General features: G+C 46.1%; 1 protein-coding gene across 1 annotated transcript in view; it reads left to right on the plus strand.

The window, feature by feature from the left end:
• Positions 1-6134: 6134 nt before the first annotated feature.
• The window catches only part of znf536 (zinc finger protein 536), a gene marked incomplete at its 5' end in the record, with an annotated part of 82546 nt that continues 64498 nt past the window's right edge, over positions 6135-24182 (plus strand). Inside the window, one exon of the mRNA XM_079737007.1 lies at positions 6135-8442. Within this exon, the coding sequence (XP_079593133.1) occupies positions 6135-8442 (2308 nt within the window). The remainder of the gene's footprint in view (positions 8443-24182) is intronic.

Genomic DNA, 24182 nt, shown 5'->3' on the forward strand with positions numbered 1-24182 from the left:
GCTCTCTGACACTGTGTCTGCCTGCAACTCTCACTTCATAAACAAAGACAATCACTGAGGAATGTGTGTGTGTGTGTGTGTGTGTGTGTGTGTGTGTGTGTGTGTGTGTGTGTGTGTGTGTGTTTGTGCGTGTCTGTTTATGCACAACATAAGTGTATAGCTATGCAGAGTAGACTCAACGTATTAATGTGCTAGTAGCACAACCAAGTATGGCTCTGGCGGGCCTCCGGGGGTCTGGAAGGCTGGGCTCCTGCGGGGGACTGGAGGGTGGGGGTTTAAGCCCGTCTGAGTGAAGCGTGTCATCACTGTTCACATGCTGTAGGAGACTTCCTGGGAGTGCTGCACCACAATGTGACCTGTTACTTTTAGCGTGTGTGTGTGTGTGTGTGTAATTGTGTATGTGTGCGTGTGCGTGTGTGTGTGCGTGTGTAAGTGTGTGTGTGTGTGTGCGCGTGTGTGCGTGTGTGTGTGTGTGTAAGCGTGTGTGTGTGTAAGTGTGTGTGTCTGTAAGTGTGTATATGTGTACGTGTTTAAGTGTGTGGGCGTGTGTGTGAGTGTAAGTGTGTGTGTGGGTGGGTGTGTGTGTGCGAGGGTCAAGGACAGCTACACATACATGCAAGTGGATGATGTAAGGTGTGACAGATACACTGGGGTCATTGTCCCTTTCCGTCCGCGTTCCATCAAAGTCACTGAAGAATATGCCATGTGGTGTCACACAGCAACCTTGCATACAAATAAACAAGTATAAAAAAATAAGTATCGTATAACATAATATAATATAATAGAAGTTACTAAAGCCAATGACTTAGAAGACGGCAATGGATGAATGCCTAGCACATCGGGTTTAAGAAATGCTCTGTTTAAATAAAATAATTTCAATTCTTATTATAATGTCATAATGAATGAAGTCGGGGGGTAGACAGACAGGCAAGGGGAAGGAAGACATACAGACAGAGTGACAGACAGACATAAAGACAGACTGACACGGAGGCAGGCACACATGTGGAGAGACATTGGCGGGGTCAGCATTATCATCCTAGTGGGAATAATACCGCCGATGGATATCATAAAGGGAGGCTTTGAGCTCCCGGCTGTCCTGGGGAGCCCATTTGGCCCCGGACTGGAACAATGAACTGTGGGAATCTAGATTCCCCCGCATTGATCCACACTCACACACATACTCACATGCACACACACACACACACACACACACACACACACACACCCTCCCCATCCAAACCCTCTTACAACCCCCCCCCACCATAGGCTGTCAGGGAGGGACTGACGGGTAGAGAGAGATACCACCACCACCACCACACCAAGCCCCCATCCCTCCCCAAGCCCCCTGTGTGTGTTTCCTTTCTTTTCTTGATGTCGGGAAAGAAAGACAGAAAAGAAAAGAAAGAAAATGGGGGGAATCCAGACTCAGATCGGCGAGGGATGAGCTGAAAGCTGAACTACCTGTTGACAAGGCCTCTTAACCAGCCCCCGCGTGACATGTCGTCCGGGCTAATGTTGTACCCCGGCCATTCTGCCCGTCTCTCTCTCTCTCTCTCTCTCTCTCTCTCTCTCTCTCTCTCTCTCTCTCTCTCTCTCTCTCTCTCTCTCTCTCTCTCTCCTCTCTCTCTCTCTCTTTGTCTTTGTCCAAAGTCTTTACTCACACAAAGTTTTAACTCACTCCAGATTTTTCTTTTATATGTTGAAACCTTCATTCTTTGGAAATTAGGTTGATCTTTCCCTAAATATGTTCTTGATCAAAAATATATAATACCTCATTATATATAATATAATATAATTTAAGCAGTTTGTGGCACAACTTTGAATTTGGTTGTTGATATGGGGGTTTACTTTTTTATGTACATCACTATAATCAGAGACATTTTGAACGTACATTTCCATCTCATTCTCATCCTGCCATACACCCGAAGGATCGTAATGAAAAAGAATGAGTCCACTTGCATCAGATGAGGAAAATCAAAACTCTTTTACAGCCAAGTGTAGATTATACTATTGTATCCAGGACTAGAGTGTCTTGCTTGTGTTTAGTGCGCGAGTGGCATCCTGACAATTGGAGTAGTTCTCTTTTTTTTTGTCTCCTGAAGTTTTGTGAACTGATTTCAGTGGAGCCCATGTGTTAATTATGGAGGATCGGATCCCCTTGGCTTGCCTGTAATTTGTAGCCTGCTTGTACTGTCTTAGTGCAGTTACAGCTTTAGCTCGGAGCAAAACTGTCTGTGCTGCCGCTTGTGTAATCAGTAAATATTTAGTACTCCTCTCTGTGTATGTGTAGCATATGGTACACAATTAAATTTCTTTATTTGACTTCAGATTGCTATTTACTTCCCAATACGACACATTAATGATTTAGCTCAAATATGATGGAATTTAGCACATTGTGAATAATGATTGATTGGTACAATGCAATGCATTTGTTCATTAGGGCTTAATGAGGTATTGCATTGTGATTAGTCGATGGGTTTTGTGTCAATACATGCCAGAGTAACAAAGTAAAGTCCAACTAATGGCTTTTCGATCTTGACATTTATTTTCTATATTTTATTCTATGGTCTATTCTTGTCTTAAATGTCAAAACCCATCTCTACCAATTGATATCCGATGTTATATTTTCAATTTGCCTGCTAATACATTTAACATATTAACTGCAGAGCATAATTCCTAATACATAACCTTTCCCTAAAAATGAAAAAGAGTCTCCAGTTACAATTACAGGAAAATAACACATATAAATCCCTTATGCATTAACACCGCATGCTCCCATTGATAAGGGAGAAATGAACTGAGCGCATTCAAATTCTGAATGAAATACACTTTCATTGTGCAACAGATACCACTCATAATTAAGCTGAGGCTTATGAAGGAAAGAGAAGAAAATGCATTAAGAGAAACCAAGTTAAGCAAGTTTTTAAATTGTGTGTGGGTGTGTGGGTGTCCGTGCCTGCGTGTGAGTGCGTGTGCATAATTGATCATACATAGCATGCGGATGGGTGTGAGCGGTGCTTTTTCGGAATATTAAACGGGAAAACTGTAAGAGACAACAGCTGAACCTCCGTGAGAAAAAAAAAGGAAAGGGAACGGATGTGTCTGAGCAGGAATCAAGATGAGCCAAGCCCTTTAATGAGGCAGCCATTCTTTCCACGCACGGCGTGGAAGTGATAAGGTTATACGTGTTAACGCTGGAAGTCAGGAAGGCACGGATACCAGATAGTCGTGTCTGTGTGTGAACACGCTGGTTATATGCGGCGCGGGCCGCAAGGTCGGACACAAGCACCGAAGTTAATTCAGACATTGAAACATTCTTTTGTAGGAGGTCCTTCTTTTAACGGTAAAGACGGCAAACCGCCGCCCTGGATAACAAAAAGAAACAGAGCTGGCCTCTGGATGTCGTTAGGCTGAAGACTACTTGCGTCCCGAGGAACTAGCATTTCTGTTCATTTGTGCATGTGATTAATAATAACAGTGGAGCCTACGTCAGGATAGAGTTAGCATTTGAGATGATTGTGGTGGACAGATATTTGATAGCGTTGGTTAAGCTGTACCCACGCTTCTGTGTCTTTTGGAGGGCATTCGCATATTGAATTGTTGTCTACAGTCTAACGGTTGTGTGTGTGTGTGTGTGGCTTGTGCCCATTCCTGTGTGTGCTTGTGTGTTTGTGTGTGTGTGTGTGTGTGTGTGTGTGTGTGTGTGTGTGTGTGTGTCTACTTCGATGCCCTGAACATTTTCTTGTATGCATGTGTTGATATGTGGCAGGGGGAGGGAGAGAGGGAGTGTCACATAAGAAATGTCCTTTTTAATCAGGGTGAAAAATATAAAATGACTCGGGAACCAGGCAAGCATATTAATGTGTCTCATTTGCATACGCTCGTCAGCAAGGGTACGTTGTAAAAAAAAAAGAAAGAAAAAAAAACACAAACTGGATTCGTCAGTTCATTTCACATTATTCCATTGTCTATCTGCCTTTGTTATATGTTAAAGATAAAGGCAGAAATCAAATTGGAGAAAAGGGCAAGCTGCTATCTCCTCAAATGAGCAACAGCTCATCAGCTCCGGTTTAAATCAAAGATTTATATTCTAAAAGGCAGCTTGCTCCATGTAAAATAAAGAGTTGCTAATTCAAATAAGGTCGTCTCCTACATCGGCACTCCTGCCAACGCACTGTAGGTTGGAGGTGTCACATAAATAACATTTTAAGAGCCATGTCGTTTTAAACAGTCCAACAAAGTTTCATCACCCGCCCTCCATTCAACCAGTATTAGTTGCATAATAAAAAGCACACATATTTTATAATATTATAATATTTTCTCCTTCGTTTTTACGCCAGCGTTAGGGGCACTTTTAAGACGGGGCCACGCTAAATCACAGAGGAGTGTGGACTCATCCACTTCCCCGGAGAATAAGCGCCCTTATTGTCTATATATTAAAGTTGGAGCCCAGTGTGTCTAGCTGTTAGAACATAGTACATCATTATGTTCTTCCAGGGAGCCAGTTGAGCGGACTCAGGATAGAAGGGAGCGCAGGGGTTGCCACTATTGAAAGGCTGACCCACGATCCACGCATTCCTTCAAGCAGATGCAGGGCCACTTACAGTATGCGATTCATGTCTGGGAGATAAGAATCCACCGTCAATAGTGTGTTGGAGGGGCCTGTTGCTAAACGAACAGGCATCCTTTATGCGCTCTGGCCTCCTACAGACAGACTAAGCAAAAAAAAATTAGCAAAGGGGGAGAGGGAAAGAGAAAGAGAATCGCAGAACGATTTGAATTTAAGGAAAACGTTGACGAGTGTCTCACGTTTGAGATAAAATAGATACATTCCGAACGTTGGTGATAAGAAACTGCAAACGTTTTTTCACCAGAGCAAGAATTAAATTAAAAGGGAAAGATAGAAAGAATAAAGGAAAAAAGAAAGATAATACAAGAAAGAAAAATAAACAAACAAACAGAAAATAAGGGTAATGAGTAAGGATAGAGAGATGTACACAGCATGTTTTAAACAAAACCTGTTTTAAGTTTTCGGAAGAGCCACACTTGGACTCAGGCAACCCTCATTTAAAAAAATAAAAAGGGCTTGAACACAATTGTTATTGCACAGTGGCCACCACTGTTAGCAGGTAGCTATAATCGGATTAGTAAGATACAATTGTGTGGTCCAAAACAGAATCATGGTTATTGTTTCTAATGGGTTGACCCCTGCCAATAGCCAGAGGAAGATAACAGTTGCTACCCCTCCATCTGGAAAGCAGATGGAAATGCATTAGAACCAATGCTATTTCTTTTTTTTTATGCATCAAGGTTACAGACATCAAATAAAAACAGATTGGGCCAGCCGTGCAAAACACCAGCCGTTCAAAACACTAAAATGAACATTGGAACATTATTGAAAGGCTGGCCCGCACTTTTGTATTTTCTATCTACACACCATACATTGAATGTCCTACGTTAATGGTGTTGTCCCAGAACTCAAAATATTTCCTTTAATTAAAGACAGTGTGTTGAAGAGAGCTAGAAAGATGGAGGCAGTTTGAAAAGGGAGAGAGAGGGATCAAAAGGGTGAGCAAAGTGATTCACATCAAATGTAGTGAAACTCCTAAATGGAACATTAGGCCAGGACACAAGTGGCAGGGCGCTAAGACGAGGCCGCTGTGTTTACTGCAGTTACCCCTTTGGTTTTAAGTGCTTTGCGTTACTATCATAATTGTAGTATTACGGTAGCTTTGTGACAATGCCGTTGCGCTGTTTCATTAAGGCGTGTAATTGGAGGAATTCTGATAGGATGGGCACAAGTAGCTTAATTACACAGTGCTCACTTTGTTTACAGAGTAATTATTCCATCCAAAATGGTGTCGTATTTTTGAGAAAGTTCTCAGAAGTCATAATATTTCTACAGGCCTACAAAATATTTACATGCCCACGCCCACCCACTTGTATTAAATAACACCGTGTGATAATACGGAACCTATGTGAAGTAATGCAATAATGAATTATAATGTGTTGGTAAATGCTCTTGATTATCTTTTATTGGTTAAATTGGACAATCTAAAATGTTGTATCTCTCTTCTTTTCCCTTCCCTCCCCCCCCCTACCTTTTGTATCTATCCATCTCTTATTCCTACAGGATGGAGGAATCTAGTTTGTGCCTTGGTGTGTCGTCGGCAGTGCCAGACACTGACGCCCATCTGAGCAGCGCAGTGCTAAATGGACGCTACCCCATCAGCCAGAAACTGCACCAGCTCACCGCCCAGCTCGGACACACCTTCCCGGACCTTCACCGACCCCAGCAGATCCCCGAAGAGAAAGCAGCCACCCCGCTGGACGAGAAGTCCCACCATGCAGCCCTCGCTAGCCAGCCTATCAGCAGCCAGATGGCTCTATTAGCCAATCAGCTCAACCGAGACATAGATGTGGCTGCGCTCAGTGGCTTGAACGGACGTGTGGACCTGCAGCAGTTCCTCAACGGCCAGAACCTGGGTATAATGTCCCAGATGAATGATATCGAAGATGACGCTCGCAAGAACAGGAAGTACCCCTGCCCCCTGTGCGGCAAACGTTTCCGCTTCAACAGCATCTTGTCCCTGCACATGCGCACACACACAGGAGAAAAGCCCTTCAAGTGTCCCTACTGCGACCACCGAGCAGCCCAGAAGGGCAACCTCAAGATCCACCTCCGCACCCACAAGCTGGGCAACCTGGGCAAGGGGCGTGGCCGCGTTCGAGAGGAGAACCGGCTGCTACATGAGCTCGAAGAGAGGGCCATCCTGAGGGACAAGCAGATGAGAGGCAGTGGAAGTCTCCTGCAGACTGCTCAGCCCCTGCAGCACCACCAGCCCCACCTGGGGCTGAACAGCAACAGCAACCTCCACCAACAACAACCAGGCTCCGCCTGTGGCCTCCTCACCCCATCGGGCCTCGGCACCCCAGACTCCTTATCCCAGCCCTCGTCTTCCCCGAAGCCGGCCGGTGTGCAGGACGAGCAGTCCCTCAACCCCACCAGCGGTTTCCGCTGCACCTTCTGCAAGGGGAAGTTCAAGAAACGAGAGGAGCTCGACCGCCACATTCGTATCCTCCACAAGCCCTACAAGTGCACCCTGTGTGAGTTTGCGGCCTCCCAGGAGGAGGATCTGATCGCCCATGTGGAGAAGGCCCACATCACGGCCGAGAACACACAGGGCCAGGGTGCAGGTGGCGCCGGAGGGGAGAAGCCGGCCAATGAGTTCCGATGTGAGGTGTGCAGCCAGGTGTTCAGCCAGGCCTGGTTCCTCAAGGGCCACATGCGTAAGCATAAGGACTCCTTCGAGCACTGCTGCCAGATATGTGGCCGCCGCTTCAAAGAACCCTGGTTCCTCAAGAATCACATGAAGGTGCACCTCAATAAACTGGCCATAAAGAATAAGCCGGCCCAACCCAGTGAGCAAGAGATGGCCACCGTCAACAGCATGAACAGCCTCGCCCAGGAAGCTCACGCCAACCTCTACTCCCGCTACATCTCCTGTCTGCAAGGAGGGTTCCTCTCACAGGAAAAACAAGGCCTGAGTGAGCAGCACCAGATGATGGCTAAAGCAGGGATAGCCATGAAGGAGAAGGAAATGTTAGGGAAGTTATTGGGGCCCATGGCAGCCGGCCTTGGCCATGGACTTGGCGAGAATGAGAAGCGCTCACTCCTTGGTTGCTTGAACCTCGTTCCACCCCTTAAATCCAGCTGCATGGAGCGCCTCCAGGCTGCAGCGAAGGTGGCAGAGATGGACCCCCTGAACAGCTACCAGGCCTGGCAAATCATGGCTCGTGGCATGGCCATGGATCGGGCCTTCATGCCCAAGGAGCGACCCCAACAGCAGCATCACATGCCCCATGGACAGGAAGAGGAGATGGGTGGCGCAGGCATGCTTTCGTTCTCCAAGGAGAAACACGAGTACTCCTTGATGGCCTCCAACGAGAGCTCCAAGCAGAAGCAGCTCTCCGATGCTCTTCAGGGCTCCAAGATCTCCGGCGGAGCCATCATGTCCATGAAGGAGGACGGCGGAGGCTATGAAGGCCACCGCGACTTCCTCTCCCACCACGGCAACCCCGGCGCCAACGCGGCAGGAGGCTTGGTCGGTCTGGGAGGTGCCGGGCTCGACTACGCCCTTGCAGGCCTGAAGGAGAAGGCCACCGAGTGTCCCGACTGCGGCCGCGTCTTCAGGACCTACCATCAGATGGTGGTCCACTCCCGCGTCCACAGCAAGGACAGAAGAGGCGCGGAGGAGTCCGTTCAGCAGCAAGGCCTGGAGGAGCGCCGCGGGTCCGCCAGCGACCCCGAGTCCCAGTCCATCAGCCGCTCCACCACCCCTGGCTCCTCCAACGTGACGGAGGAGAGCGCTGCTGGGGGGGGCCACTCCCAGACCGGGAGCGCCCAAGACGACAGCCCGCATCCCTCCTCACCGTCCTCAGGTAAGGACCCTTTTTTCTTCAGGGACATCGTGTTATTTAAAATATTAAGACGACGATGATTCATCCGGTTTACACTCAGGGTTTGATATTTCTGTGCATCAAAGGCAGCCAGAATTAATGTGTGTGTGTGTGTGTGTGTGTGTGTGTGTGTGTGTGTGTGTGTGTGTGTGTGTGAGAGTTATTGTGTGTGTATGTGTGTGCTTGCGTGCGTGTGTGTGTGTGTTATATCTCCAAAAACACAATGTACCAGCCGATGAATCTCTAATGCACATTCCTAACATAACTCAGATACTTAACGCCTTTGTTCAAATACCCATCGAACACCCTCGCACAGGGCTTTGCTTATACAGGATCCCTTCCACACACAAAGGACCGCACACGGGCACACACACACACACACACACACACATGGACACACAAACAAGCTGTATGGCTTTTATTTTTTCCAAGTTGACATTCAGGTGCATGTTGTGTTTAAAGACAAAGATGCTCTTATTTGTTTGCGATTAGATGTGAACAGAGGACAAGCGAAGCTTGCTTAACAGACCAAAAAAAAGACAGTCATAACATTACCCAGAGGTGTGCCACGCGATGATCGCAGGCTTACTGTTTACAGGCTGGCAACCTGGCTCCCGGCGGGCCGACGAATAAAGACAGCCAGCAGTGGGACAGGCTCCTTTTAACCACAGCAATTAATATATGTCTTTAGTAAACACACTACAACTAGCATACCACCGGCCCCCACCCTCTCAGACACTCACACTCACACACACACACACACACACACACACACACACACACACACACACACACACACACACACACACGCACACACACACACACACACACACACACACAAACACACTCAGCCTTCGCCGCGGTTAACATAGGCCGAGAAGGCCTAGATAAAGTGTATGTTTAGCGGGATTAAGGGAGGCTCTCTGCTAATGATTACAGAAGTTTTTTTTTTTTTAAAAGGTAACTTTCACTTGCTCCTCCGGGGCGCAACGCCGGTGTTAAGAAGCGCGTGTGGTAATTAGGTCACGACTATGAGATAATCAGTCGGGTTTAAGCTAAGCAAGACACTAATTAAAGATATACATATAAAGCAGGTCAAAAAAAATCGGTGAACTCCATTTGCAACATAAAATTGGAGGGGGGAGATTGTTGTGCTTTTAAGTCTTTTGAGTAAATAAAATAAATAAATATATATCAGAGTGGCTTAGCTTAAGGCTGTAAGCAACTTAATTCCAAGGAGTAGAGGATAAATTGTTTATTTATTCATAGAGGCATGGAGTCCTTATCATGTCCATGTAGTGTGATGGGTTTGAACATGGGACGAGCTGTGTTTATTTTAATCTAAGAAATAATAACAGACAACCCCCACCCCAATTAGGAATTAATGAAAATGAGAGCGAGATAAAAACCTATTTTCTTTATAGAGACTATTAAACATAGCACTTTCTCAACAGGGTGGGGGTGTTAGCGGATGTAATTATCTTCTGAATTTTAATGCTGCATTTTTTTTTCTAGTCCTCCTTTGCTTACACCCCCTCTCTCCCTCTTTTCTTCCCCTCCTCCTGATGTCTCCTGATCTCTCGTTCTCCAACCCTCATCCCTCTCTCACTCACTCTTTTGACTCAAGCACTTTGCATCTTGACAAGTACAGCTTGTGGCTTTTCAGCAACACACATTCAGGGCATGATATAGGGAATAAATACATTAGTAAATACGTTTAAAAAACATGTCTGAAGGATGAAGATGAAAGATGCACAGAACTGTACTGGGATCCCTAATTAATATGAAAGGACGATATTGCAGCACGCCTGAGTTGATACGTTGAGATGACTTTGGGTTTGGTGTTTAAATGGACGCTATTCAGATGCTTTTCAGACCCTAGCTCCACTTGACGGCAGACGTTACTTTATCATGCTAGCCTATCTTGAAATTAAAAACATCAACAAAACTCAATGACAACTTAAAATTGATGCTTAGATTTAATTTAAATACACTTCGTTATCATGAATGGGGAGATATCTAAATAACCTCGAATTCTGATACGAGACGGAAAGTCAAACAAACAGAATCTCACTGTCATAGCAGATCAGAATCGCTCATAAACAGCTCTTTCTCTCTTTGCCATATTCCCTGCAACGATTTATCCTCTCTTCCGCACATTCTTTGTGTTTTTGTCGAGTTTCTAACCCTGTGAAGTATTTCGTCCCCCGTCGCCTCAGTCTAACCACACACCCCCCCACCACAACCCTCTTCCACTTCTCCACACTCTCTCTGTGCAAGAGTGTGATCCACGAGTGAAAACACACACACACACACACACACACACACACACACACACACAGACATTTTTTGCCAAGGTGTGTTCGTGTGGGTGTTTATGTGTGATATTGTGCTTGTTTGTCGTCCTCGTTGTGAGGCCGCAGGGTAAAGGGTGTGGACAAAAGGCTGCCTCCAATTGGCCTCACATGGCCTCGTGGTTGACCTTGAAACTCTGACACACTCACACACACACACACACACACACACACGCGCACAAACACACACACAGACACACACACACACACAGACACACAAACAATGCAATTACACATTCATGTGTGTTCGTGGTGTGTTTATGTCTGTGTGTCCATATGTGCGTGTGTGTGTGTCTGTGTGTGCACATACATGCATGCATACGTGCGGGAGTATTGTGTATCCTGCGTGTATGTGTTTGTGTGTGTTTGTGTGTGTGCTTAGTCTCCCAAGTCCACAGTTCAGTCGATGTCCCTTGCGCTGGCGAGCGCGGTGCAGTGGGCAGAGAGGCTGTTGCAACACTCCATCTATCTGTTAACTGTGATATCTGAGAGGCTGTCCATCCTCCACTGTTGGAGCACACACACGCACACACACGCACACACACACACACACACACACACACACACACACACACACACACACACACACACACGCACGCACGCACGCACACACACACGCACACACACACACACACACACACACACACACGCACAAACAGCCTCAAGGAATAGGGTGTTAAGCAGTAGCCGGCTTAACCTGGAGAGGAAAACTAAAATGCCAGGAGGGCAATTTCAAAGAAAATAACCTAGAAGGTCTGTTAAAACGTTAAATAATGCTGTCTATTATATTGCAATAATACTGCAATAGTTCTACTCTAAGTAACACTATACGTAAGTCTTCAGCCCTCTAACTTTGAGAGTCTCTTCACAACTTTAGTGATGTGATGCATGCAAGGCAGCTCTAGGACTCTCAAATTAGGAGCTTTTTGTGCGTGAAAAATGTGTCTGAGACTCACGTAGAGAGAAGGTGTCATACTCTTTCCTGTGTTTCTGTGTGTGTGTGTGTGTGTGTGTGTGTGTGTGTGTGTGTGTGTGTGTGTGTGTGTGTGTGTGTTGTGTGTTTAGGGGATGGTGTTCGTGTCTGTGATTGTGTGTGCAAGCATTATGTGTGACTTATGAATATGTCCTCCAGTGTGTTGTGTTACACAGAATGTGGCTGCTTTAAATGTGTCTTCTACCTTTAACATCTCAGACTTGAGATACTTCATAGCGTGCGAAAGGAGCCTGTGGAGAGAGCTCGTACACACTTTTGTGTGCGTGTGTGCTTGTGTGTGTGCTTGTGTGTGTGTGCGCGCGTGTATGTGGTTGTGCCCTAGAATCCACCCTGCCACCTACATATCCGCAGCAATTTTGAGTTAAAGTTGAATTATAGTAATCAACAATAACATCTCAACTGTGAAGGAAGGTCGACGCCACTGCCTTTGTCTTTGACACTGTGCTTGTTTAAGGCAGCGAGGGGAAAGACAAGAAAACTGAGGGGAAAAACCAAGAAAAGGAAAAGGAAAGAATTAAATAAAGAAAACAAAAGGCCTCTGTCAAAGATGTCCTTTATGGACCTTCCAGTCTGGCTCAGCATAATATGGAACCAAAGAAAACTGTTCAATATCTTCCCCACACCTCTGTGGTTTGATAATAATCAACACTACTTTTTATGTCAGGCATGCTTAAGAGTTAATTGCTGTTACTTTTTTATTTTGTTTTGTTTTGTTGTTTTAGATTCACTTTTCGACATCGAGGCTTTCAGAGAAATCAAACACTGAGCCCAGTTATTTCACACCATAATGTTTTTTGGGACAAATCTTTCCAGTAATTAAACGCTTTTCTACTCCGTAGCATTCAAACATTAGTCAAGAATGGAACCTTTAGCACAATGAAAAAAAGGTTACTTTGGTTGTTGTGTTTTTATAGCTAGACGTTTTTAATAAGAATTTGCTCATGTTTCCCTGTGCCATTATTGTTATGATAGCTGCACTCATGAAGCAAAGTACTTTGACAAACACTCCTTGTTCTAACTCTCTCTAAGAGAAAGGGCCAATGACAGGCTTGATTGGAGTTTGAAGCCACACTATTGGACACGACAATCGGCTCTTTTTGTCTTTTTACACCTACATGCACGCATGGAAAAAGCCTAGAAAAATACAAACAAAACATGAAATTTGTCAGTGCTAATTGGGTGTATTTTTGTGCCAGCGAAATGGAACAACCACAGGGTAACCATGTCAACAGTTGATATTAGGTGCAGCAAAACACTTTTTTTATCAAAAAAAACCTTGGTAGAACTGTTTTACGCAATAGTCCTGGCACCAAAGTGGCCTTCACTGGCGATGTGTGACTTCAGCGGGAGCTACAAGAGGCTTATGCGTCATAAACGGTTAAAGTACAGCACTTACCTCTACAAACACCTCACTGGTATCTCTATGTAAATCTCCATATGTCTTTCCGACTCACTCTCCTCCATACCTAAATTTCATCTTTCTCCCTCGCACTACCTTAACCCCCTCTCTCTCTCTCATCCCCTCATTTTGTTCATCATCATCCCTCATTTGTGTGTTTGTGTGTGCGTGTGCGTGCATATTTTTTTTTCTTTCTCGTGAGGAACAGCATTTTTACATGGTAGGGATTAGCAGGCATATCCCCCGGTCTTAGCCGCGGCTCAAACAAGCAGGCAAAACAAGTTCCATACAAATTGAAAATTGGATTTGCCAACTCAATGCCTTAGGTTATAAAGCGCAGATATTCATCTAATTGCGTCATTACAATGGGGGCGTAATTACACGTGCAGACAAACTGTTACAGTGTAATTACTCTGCCATTAAAAACGTGAATAAAAACAAGAGTTGAACAAGATCCAGAGTACTGTGAATATGCATGTACCGAAGAAACGATGCCCTGCGTGTGGCGTTGTGTAACTGTATATTCTTACCCGGCACAACTGTGACAACCTAATACTCCCTAATGTCCCCACTCCCGTTCATTTCGGTGGAGAAACGAGGGTATGCTTTCATTGTTGCACGCTATCCTTTTCCTACAATCAGTGTTACACAAATATATGAGTAAAAAAATATCAACAAATGAAACAGTTCCCTGATAATACGTTTTCATAATAACGTAAAATAAAGTGCATTTGAAACAAATGTATCAGCAGGGTTTGTTTTAAATGTCATTGTATTGTTGTAGAATGGACGGGAGGGTGCAACAGAGAGTTCTCACACTAACTCAGACAAACCGGGGTGCTATTTGAAGGCAATATCCACTCTAAAGCCTACCGATGTAGCTGGCGGTGATGGCGCTACCGTTCCGACTTGAAAAAGGGGTCTGTTTGCTAAACTAACACACCCTCTCATATCCCTAGAAGTCCTACTACAGTAAATCACACTGTAGCCAAGACCTCAAATTGAGGCCAGTAGTGCATGCAAGCAGACGCACTGCGTGTGTGTGTGTGTGTCTGTGTGTGTGTGTGTGTGTGTGTGTGTGTCTTTGTATATTTGTATGAACGAGGCACATGAAAAAATAATGAAAGATGTCTTCCGTATTTTTCTTTCCCTTTTTTCTCGCTCTGCATAAAATTACTTTGCCTTTGTAATTGACATCCGTTCAACCGCTGCACCCCACCCTTACACCCCTTCACCCCCCAAAACTATTCTTCTATTCTCTATAATCAGAAAAGTCGCTGGGTACAAAAACCTGCGCTCTCTGCCCGTCACCCCACCACTTTTATATGAAGGATCCCAGCCTGTCACATCTCCCTTCCCCTCGACCCCCCAACACAAAATATGCAATAAAAAGATGTACTTAAAACATTTTTTGTATTTTATTTTATTATGTGTCACCACACTTAAATAGACAATCATTGTGCTGCGGGGGCACATTCATTCCCACAGTTGTCTTTTTTTTATACAGTGGGTCAGGGCTTGGCGGTGTCTCACAATGATAAAAGTTTCTATTCACCAGCGCTAATTGTCAGTGTGCGCCCTGATTGACACATCTCGGATAAATGCAGACTTAGTATTTTTGTACATGCTCGCGCAATATAAAAGGCCAATTTATTTCTCTCCCTCTTTTCCCTTCACTTCCCCCCTTCCTTCAACGCTCATTTTATTCCTCCCCTTTTCCTGCTCTCCCTCCCTCCCTCTCTCATTCTCTTCCTCCCTCCCTCTCTCATTCGCTCTCTCTCTCTCTCTCTCATTCTCTCTCTCTCTCTCGCTCTCTCTCTCTTAGACTCAATTTGTAAATATTACCCATGGAGGGAATTAGCCAGAGCTTTTTAGACATTTTAAAATTCCAATTGTATTCAGACGAGCGTGTTTGAGCAAAGAGGGGTTGGTGGGGGAGGGGGGCATTGGGTGAGACGGGGGTGTGTGTGGGTTGGAGCGGTGACAGCTCTTGCTCGCCCCTCTCACTCCTTTTCCTCCGCCTCTCTCCCTCTCTACTGCTCCTCTGTATTCCTGGGTGGCTATCAGTGGCCAGCCATGTCCTTATGAAACATTTATCAGGCCGCTTTATGTCTTAATGATCACGTTAGGATTCACTGTCTGGTTATGTTGCCAGGGTGTGAGAGAGATGGAGAGGGCCAGAGAGAGAGAGAGAGAAAGAGAGAGAGAGAGAGAGAGAGAGAAAGAGAGAGAGAGAGAGAGAGAGAGAGAGAGAGAGAGAGCGAGAGTAGCAACGACTGCATTTAATGGTATTGTCATTCACACTTCTTCAATTGCATTTCTTTGCCAAAATACCCCTTACATTTCTCTCACAAACTGGGCTGCTGCATACACACTTATATATTTAACACACACACACACACACACACACACACACACACACACACACACACACACACACACGCACACGCACGCACACACACACACACACACAAGCATGCATGCCAACACACAGATACACACACAGACACAAAAACACACACACAAACATATACATGCAAAACTTCACAGACCCACACATACACACTCTCAGACACACACACACTCACACACGCACACACACAGGCGCACACATTTCCTCCCTCTCCCTCTTACTTTCTGTTTTGTGTTTTTATAATTAAAACATAATATTTATCTTTCCATAACAGAAGGCTGCCTTACTGAGTCAGGTAGACTGTTTGCATATTAATATTCTTAATACATTGACGCGCTATCTTCCCCCGTGTCAGGGCGGAAATAGAGTAGGGGAAGTAGGGGAAGGTGACACTCACTTTGCCCTTAAAATACTTTAGTTCATAATTTGTTTGTTTCGTGTCTTTATGTCGTTTAAATTCTCCCTGAAAAAAAAGTATTTGACTTGCTTTTTTCATTGCATTACAAACGAAGGTAAACCAGAAGTGAGTAACCTATACAATGTATTCAATAAATAAGGAAACCGTCATTTTAAGCGTATATCATACGTGCACATGCACCACCACCGTCTTGGTTGACCGCGACAGCACTCCCGTACCCTACCCAAAACCTCAGTCCCCTGAACACCACCAACACCATCAGACAATCTGTTTGCACACAGATGGGCGAGCAAACATCCACAACAAACACCCCCCCCCTCTCTCCACCTCCCTCTCCAACTCAACCCGCCTCACCCAACCCCACCCCCCCCTCTCTCCACCTCCCTCTCCAACTCAACCCACCTCACCCAACCCCACCTCACCCACAGCCACCAGTATGTTCGATTCGTACCACCATTCACACTCACAAGACGGGAGGGATAAATGACAAAAGACGAAAAGTGTCTTCTTCGGAGAACCATAGAAGGGGAGAGAGAGAGACAGAGAGAGAGAGAGAGAGAGAGAGAGAGAGAGGGAGAGAGAGAGAGGGAATGAGAGCGAGAGAGAGAGAGAGAGAGAGAGAGAGAGAGAGAGAGCGAGAGAGAGAGAGAGAGAGAAAGAGAGAGAGAGAGAGAGAGAGAGAGAGAGAGAGAGAGAGACCAAAAGAGAAAGACAGAGAGTGATAAATTCCTTTTGTTTTATCCCCTCCATCCCGATGACAGCTGTCTGGGTCCATCAGGGCTCTGAGACTCCTGTGAAAGAGGCGGGGCCTGTCGGGGTCGAGGCGAGGTTGGGGGGACAGGGGGGAGTGGCTCTTTGTTTGAACAAGTTGACTCGGCCATGATTGGGGTGCCTCCCGCGGTGCGTGAGAAAGCCTGCCGGAGAATGCGGTGACCCTCAGTCTCATTAAAAATGGAGGGGCCATCGGACCCTGTGATACGGCGACCGGGGGCCACAGTCGCCTATTTCCTCGCGCTCCCCTCACCTTCCGGCAGCGCTCCGATATTTCATTTTCCCTCTCCCTCGTTCCCTCCTCCTCCTCCTCCTGCCGTCATATGTTCCACCTCCTCCTCTCTCCAAGGCTTTTTTATTTTTTTCCGTAATGTCACTACGTCTCTGTCACTGCTTTGATCTCCCCATTTGCTTTATCCACCAGCTACACTAGTTACACCCACTGCCACAGGTGGCATGTAAATCAAAACATGTTTCAAGGTGCGTAACGGGAAAGAGGAGAGGGTGTTTCACCCAGCGCATCTGTCTGTCCTTTAAGGTAGAATACAAAATAAAAGCAGAAGGAAGCACGGGGTTTGAACATAGTGGGAGGTGCACATTGGTTTGAAGCTGAATTAAGGGCAGTGATTAATATCTCCAAAGGTTGTTTTTTTTCTCTGCCTCTCTTTCCTTTTTTCCCCTTATCCCCCCCCCCCCTCCCCCCACCCCCTTTGCCGCATTCCAATTGCTCTTAAAATATTTGGCAATGTCAATTAGTAAGTGAGCAGAGCTAGCTGATGAACACAATTTTCCAGGCGACTGAGCACCCCATTGTTGTGGAGCGAACAGCAGATTTCTGAGGTCATTATCATTCTCTGTTAGCTGTGCCCAGCTGCTCTCCTCTTGGCTCCAGCCAAAGTCTTCTCTCTCCACTCCTCGCCTCTCCACTGCTTTTCTCTCCTCTCTTCCCCTTTCCACTCCTCTCCTCTCCTCCTGCTTCTCCTCCCCTCTCCTCTCATCTCTTCTTCTCATCTCCTCCTCTCTTGTCCTGTCCTCTCCTCTCTCCTTTCCTCCCATTCCCCCTCCTCTCCTCGCTCCCTTGTCCCCTGCCCTCTCCTCTCGCTTCTCCTCTGGCCTCGCTCATCTTCACTCCTCTCTTCTCCTCTTCTCTCCTCCCCTCTCCTCTCTTTCCCTGTCCTCTGTTTAAACTCCTTCTCTCTCCTCTCCTCTCCTGTCCTCTACTTCATCTCCTATCCTCTCCTCTCGCTGCCTCTCCTCCCTCCTTGCCTCTCCTGTCTCCTCCTCTCTCCTCTCCCCTTGCACCAGAGCCATGGTTTTAGAGCGGACCAATAGTTTTGCCAGCACACAAAAAAAAATAGAAGGGATGGCAGAATGTAGAATACAGGGCTGGCAGGAGGGATAGAGAGGATAGAATGAGAGGAAGAGAGAGAGAGGACAAGAACAAGAAAGCTTAGAGAAGTACAAGATGGATAGCACATGAAAGAGAGAAAGAATAGAATGTGGATTTGTAGTTGTGTTGTTCTTCTGATGGCGGCTTTGGGGAATTTCTATGCAGGCCATTTTTTGTTGAACAAGCAGTCCCTTTGTTGTTGCATATCTAAAGCAAGTGGCACTTAACCTAATGGGGTCTTTCAAAGCTCTGAAACTCAATTTGGTAATATCAAGAACATAGCATAACAATGTTTACATTACTTGATACTCTTTTGTACTGTAAAGTTTAAACTCTGATTTGAAAAAAAACAAAACAAAGCAACACAATAATTGAGTACAGCATTAGAATGTTGGGTAATTTAACATTTTGAAAGGCTGTAAATTGCCTAAACGAAAATATCTTTTCAACTTAAGGCCGCCGTATTTAAGCTGAAAAGGAATTCTTCAGGTGACTTTAATTAAAAGTATGGCTTATACCATTTAAAGTCGTGTTGTAAAAGGCGGCAATAAAAGCCGGCGTAAGCAGGTTGTGGTGAAAGCATATAATTACACAGTGCAAATGAGATCCAAGATTAAAAAAATAATTATAAAAAACACCTGCTGTTTTACATTAACTCCAGTATGGAGAGGAAAGAAATGCACAATTATTATTTTCTTTACACATCAGGCATCCAAGTCTCTGCATCCTCCATACACAAGGGAATACTTGCGAGTATATGTATTTTTTTCCATTTAATTGTTCTGTCTATTTAGAAAATGATGAAGGTGTTTATAGGAGGTAGAGCAAACGAAGGAGTCATATTTTTATTTCGGGGGTGGGGTGGGGGGGGGGGGGGGGGGGGGGGTAGAATTTCCAGCTGTACATTATAATGTCCTCCCAAGGGTCCCCCCTCTCTCCCCCCCTCTCCCCCCCACATGCACACCCCACCACCATCACCACCATCCTCACCACCACTGCACCATTACCTGATTAACATTGAATATAAATCTCAGCATTGTAATGTTCTCTTTTAAGATGTAGATTCACCTAATTTGCCTTTACAGTATCAAGGGCTCCCACTGTTTTTTCACATTTAACCCCTTTGATTAATTCATAAATGGATCAATTGAACAATCTATCTGTATGCAAGTCTGAATGTATGTATGTATGTATGTGTGTACGTGCTTGAATGTCTCCCCTCCTCTCTCTTTCTCCCTTTCTCCCTCCATCCCTCTCTCTCTCTCCCTCTCTCTCTCTCTCTCTCTATCTCTCCCTCTCTCTCTCTCTCTCTCTCTCTCTCTCTCTCCCTCTCTCTCTCTCGTCCGACCTGCGCAAAGTTTGCATCAGTAACGGCAGTCGGCGGGGGGTTGGCGGGTGGGTAGGTAGTGAGCAAGAGAGGGAGAGTGTTCAAGACAGAGCGAGCAAGAGAGACAGAGAGCGAGCGACAGAGGGAGAGAGAGAGAGAGAGAGAGAGAGAGAAAGAGTTAGAGTGAGAGAGAAAGTAAGAGAGAAGAGGAAAAAGGGGCGAGCGGCATCAAAGCGTTGCTCTCAGCTGCAGCTGCCAAGCCTTCTCGTCCCCTGTTAGCAGCCATCCAGCTGTCAGGCTGCGTGGAGGGGAAGAGAGGGTGGGGGGAAGGGAGGAGAGGGGAGATGGGGGGGGGGGGGGGGGCTCTCTCACCAGCCATATGGTCCCCGGTTCTGTCGGAGACGCTCCAGGCACCGTGGGCAAATGGCAAACTCATATATATCATTGACACTCTCTCTCTCTCTCTCTCTCTCGCGCTCCCTCTCTCGCTCTCTCTCTCTCGCTCTCTCTCTCTCTCTCTCTCTCTCTCTCTCTCTCTCTCTCTCGCATCGCTCTCCCTCTCTCTCTCTCTCTCTCTCTCTCTCTCTCTCTCTCTCTCTCTCTCCATGTCTCTCTAGTCAGACCCCGAGAAATGAATGTGTTTGTGTCCTTATTTTCAAACCTTTTTTAAATTATTATTATGTTGTGTGTGTGTGTAGGTGGGTGTGTGTTTGTGTCTTATCTTTAGAGTGTGTTTGACGGTGGGTGCTATCAGTTGTGTGTTTGTATTGCAAATTTAAGTTCTTCTGTTGACCTTTGTTAACAGGGGATGGCCTTCCGTGATTAAAGTTAAACTTTTATTAACACAATGGTTATTAACTATTTATACAACAATGTGCTTTTTAAGACTTTCTGCTCAATGTGAGCAGTAGAGATATTTTGATCAGCAGTGTCTTCCTTTAAAAGAACATCATCACATGCACACATCGGTTGAGGCTTTCCATGTAAGTTCATAAAAAGTCTGAAAACGTTAAATCGTAACGTAAAGTCTGCAACTTGCAAAAACTTCCTTCTTCACTCAACGAGGCAGGAGTAGGAGAACCAAGGTCTCCATCTCAAATCTGCCTTCCACTTTCCGGAATATAGCCATTACAATACTGTATGGATGGCAAATGTTGCCCCAAGTGTAAATTAGATGTGATAATTAGTTAAAGAGAGAGACAGGCAACGAGAGCAAGAGAGTGTGGATGTATCTTCCGGGGGTAAATAGAAATAGTTAAGGATAGAGGGCACAAGAGAAGAGTAAGGGAGGGATATTTACCCAGAGACACTTAGTTTCCCCGGCTCATTTATCCATAACCCAACAACCTGAAGCGGTAGCCATAAAAAAAAAAGCACATAAAAAAGATAAAATAAATAAAAATAAATAAAGAAGAATATGTACTATGAGTGCGAGATAGCAACGGAGATGGATACCGAAGCATCGGCAGTTTGGTGGGACGCTACCGTTAATGGCCCCACTGGGTTTCTAATGAGTGTTGTGCCCCAAACAAAACGAGCTAATTAGTGTTATCATCCATATATCAGGCCATACACGCACGCGCATGCGCACCCGCGCGGGCACACACGCACACAACCGGCTCTTGTCGACGCGTGCGTGTGTTTACAGACCAAATTGTGATGAGGTGACGGTGACGGAGTTTAGTCGTATTTTTTTTCGTTTGTTTTCCCGCTCATATGTTTGGATTTACTATATCCCTCCGGCGCCACGATAAGACTTAAATGGCGCTACTTAATGCTTAATTTAAGTATATTGTGGAAGTCAAAAGCTAATTATTTTTAATAGCCACACGGTCAAAATATTTCCACAAAATATCTAATTCCTACCTGCTCATCGCCACGCACTAAAATATTTGAAGAGCTGCACACACACACACATTCATTAACACATTCACACACGCTCACACACACACACACACGCACATGCACACACACACACACACACACACACACACACACACACACACACACACACACACACACACACACACAAGTGTTCTGTAGAGCGAGAGCGATTATGTCTACACCGGCTTAAAAGCCAGGATAACACAACCAAACGCTGGCGTTAGGGCTGGGAATAAAAAGAATAAGAAGAAAAGAGAAAGGGCCGGACCACGACAATAATAAATCCTGGCATTTGGACTCAAGACGTTGTTACCTGCGTGTAAGCCCCCATGTTTGTCATGCCAGAGTCTCTGGTTGACCACATTCAACCCCCTTTTCCCTCCCCTCACTCCCCCTCTCCCCCTCCCTGGCACCCCACTCTTTATTTCTCTTGCACTAAGCCTATTATAAAATCAATAAACAATTGAGCCTCCCGCCTCGCCTCCTCCTCCCCCTCGCTCCTCTTTTATAATGTATTTTCGTCCTCTATATATCCTTTGAGATGGGGGAGAGGCATACACTGTCGGTGTAAAGAAAGCGGGGGGAGACAGAGAGAGCGTCTGAGAAAAAAAAAAGCTGAACAGTCTAGTCACCCCCTTGTTTTTTCTGTGCTGTAAGTCAATTGATTCTTTTAAAAACAACTGCCGTCCGCATCCGAGTCGTTATCCAATTGTGGCTATTGGGTCGGTAAACTGCGTTTGACCCGGTCTCTGGTCGAACCCATCTATCAGGTTCACCTCGACGTTAGTCATGGGACCCGCAGCATTAAGACCCGGTAGAAAATTGCAATGCTCCAATTTTGAACTGAAAGGAATCTTGTGTGCTCGCGCCCGCTGTGACCTACTGCCCTTGTATAATCTGATATTTGTACCAGGTACACAGTATTTGGTAAATTATAAACTAAACGCAATTCGCTTTCCTATTAGTGTTTGACCTCCTGCCTCCCGTGCTTCCCCCCGAGGATGGCTGCTCTTTGAGCGGGGTTTTCAACCGGCATCCCTTGTTCCATTCCCCTTTGGACGGGGAAGCCACTGTATGTCACCCAGAAACGTAGGGAACTATTTGGGAGCATGTTGGGAATGATTGAGGGATTTTTAATTGTCACATTCCTGAAATGTAATAACCCTTCAGTCGATAAAAATCAACAAACCCCGACTCGTGACAGCTGATTTTTAAATTGGGCATCACAAAGAGAGAAGGAGAGAGAGAGAGAGAGAGAGAGAGAGAGAGAGAGAGAGAGAGAGAGAGAGAGAGAGAGAGAGAGAAAGAGAAAGAGAGAGCGGCAGTTACAGATTGTAATTCCTGCTGTCAGTTTTAAACTAATATGTCAAACTGAGCAGTGGGGAGATGACAATGTAAACCTCTTTCTGTTTCTCAAGTCAGTGAGAACTCGGGGATGGGAATGTTTCATACAACACCCCTCATCTTCTCTCGCGACACACACAAACACACACAAGAGGCACCGCCATCGTCTCTCCCTGAGCTAACTTCTCTCACTTTGTTTATCGCTCCAGTCGTAGTGGAGTGTGTTTGCGCACGGTAATTATCGGTGATCAAAAAACACTGAAACGCAGTTGCTGTGTTGCCTTTGATGAATGTGTGTCATCGCATGGTGCCAAACCGTCATCCGAACCAGGAGCAGAGAAGAAGAAAGAACAATAAAAACAATGCCTCATCGGTAGTAGAGACTTTTTGGGCACAGGATGATCGATCTCTGAACCCATGTATCAAGTACAACAAGAGATCTAGGCAAGGTTCGAGGAAGTTGTCTTTCCCTGGCTCGGCTAGTTATGATATGGGGTGGAGAGAATGAAAGTGAAAGTATGCTGTGTGTCGCTCCTAAGGCAGCAGGCTGGTCCTCTTCATCCATTCTGGCGGCATACAATGGGCGCACTTTTGACTGCGACAGATTTCACCAAGCTGTCCGTTGAGTCATCCTGGACTGCGTTCTTTAGACAGGCCTCCATCTTGGCCGACCCTGCTTCGAAATGCCTGTCATTGGCTGACCCGCTGCCTAGCTATGTTCTCATTGGCCAACTGGCCCGCCATCGTGGCCAAGCGACTATTGGACGGCTCAAAAGATCACTGGAATGCTTTGGTCAGGAGGGGACTAATTGAGTATAGCCATGGATTATCAGGGTTGGTGATCAACGCTTTCCCTGGCTCCTATTGGTCCTGTGGGACCGGGGACCCCGACAATGGACCCATGGTGGGCCGATGGTGGACCAACACTGGGCCTACGCGCTGCCAGATCCCGGGCCAACTTAGGGCTGTTTCCAGGGTTGGCCTCTACAGAGCCCCCACGTGTGGGCTGTTGCTGGTGAATATTATCCCCAGGCAGCATGGTGTGTCCATGTGTTCCGCTTCCACCCGCAGCCACCCACTCAAACCCCTCCTCTCCCTCTGTCATCGCCAACAGACGGTGGGCTGTATCATGGTCATCATCATGTCACGCACATGGATGACGGGTGTTCCCGCGCCTTCCCCGCGCTGACAGCAACCTGCCTCGCAGACAATTACCACGAGAGAACCGGCGTTTTGATCCACCTGGTTCAGACAGCTCCGCACACGCACACACCGGAGATTGCACCCCTCCTTCCATCACCCCCCCACACACACACACACACACACACATCCCCGCCCCCCCCCCCCCCCTGTCCCTCATCTCCGCCATCGCTGTTAGTCAGCTGTTGGAAAATGCTGCTCTTAATGTAACGTCTTGCTTGCCCGTCT

This window comes from Pollachius pollachius (assembly GCF_949987615.1).
Source record: "Pollachius pollachius genome assembly, chromosome: 5".
In the NCBI taxonomy this organism is placed as follows: domain Eukaryota; kingdom Metazoa; phylum Chordata; class Actinopteri; order Gadiformes; family Gadidae; genus Pollachius; species Pollachius pollachius.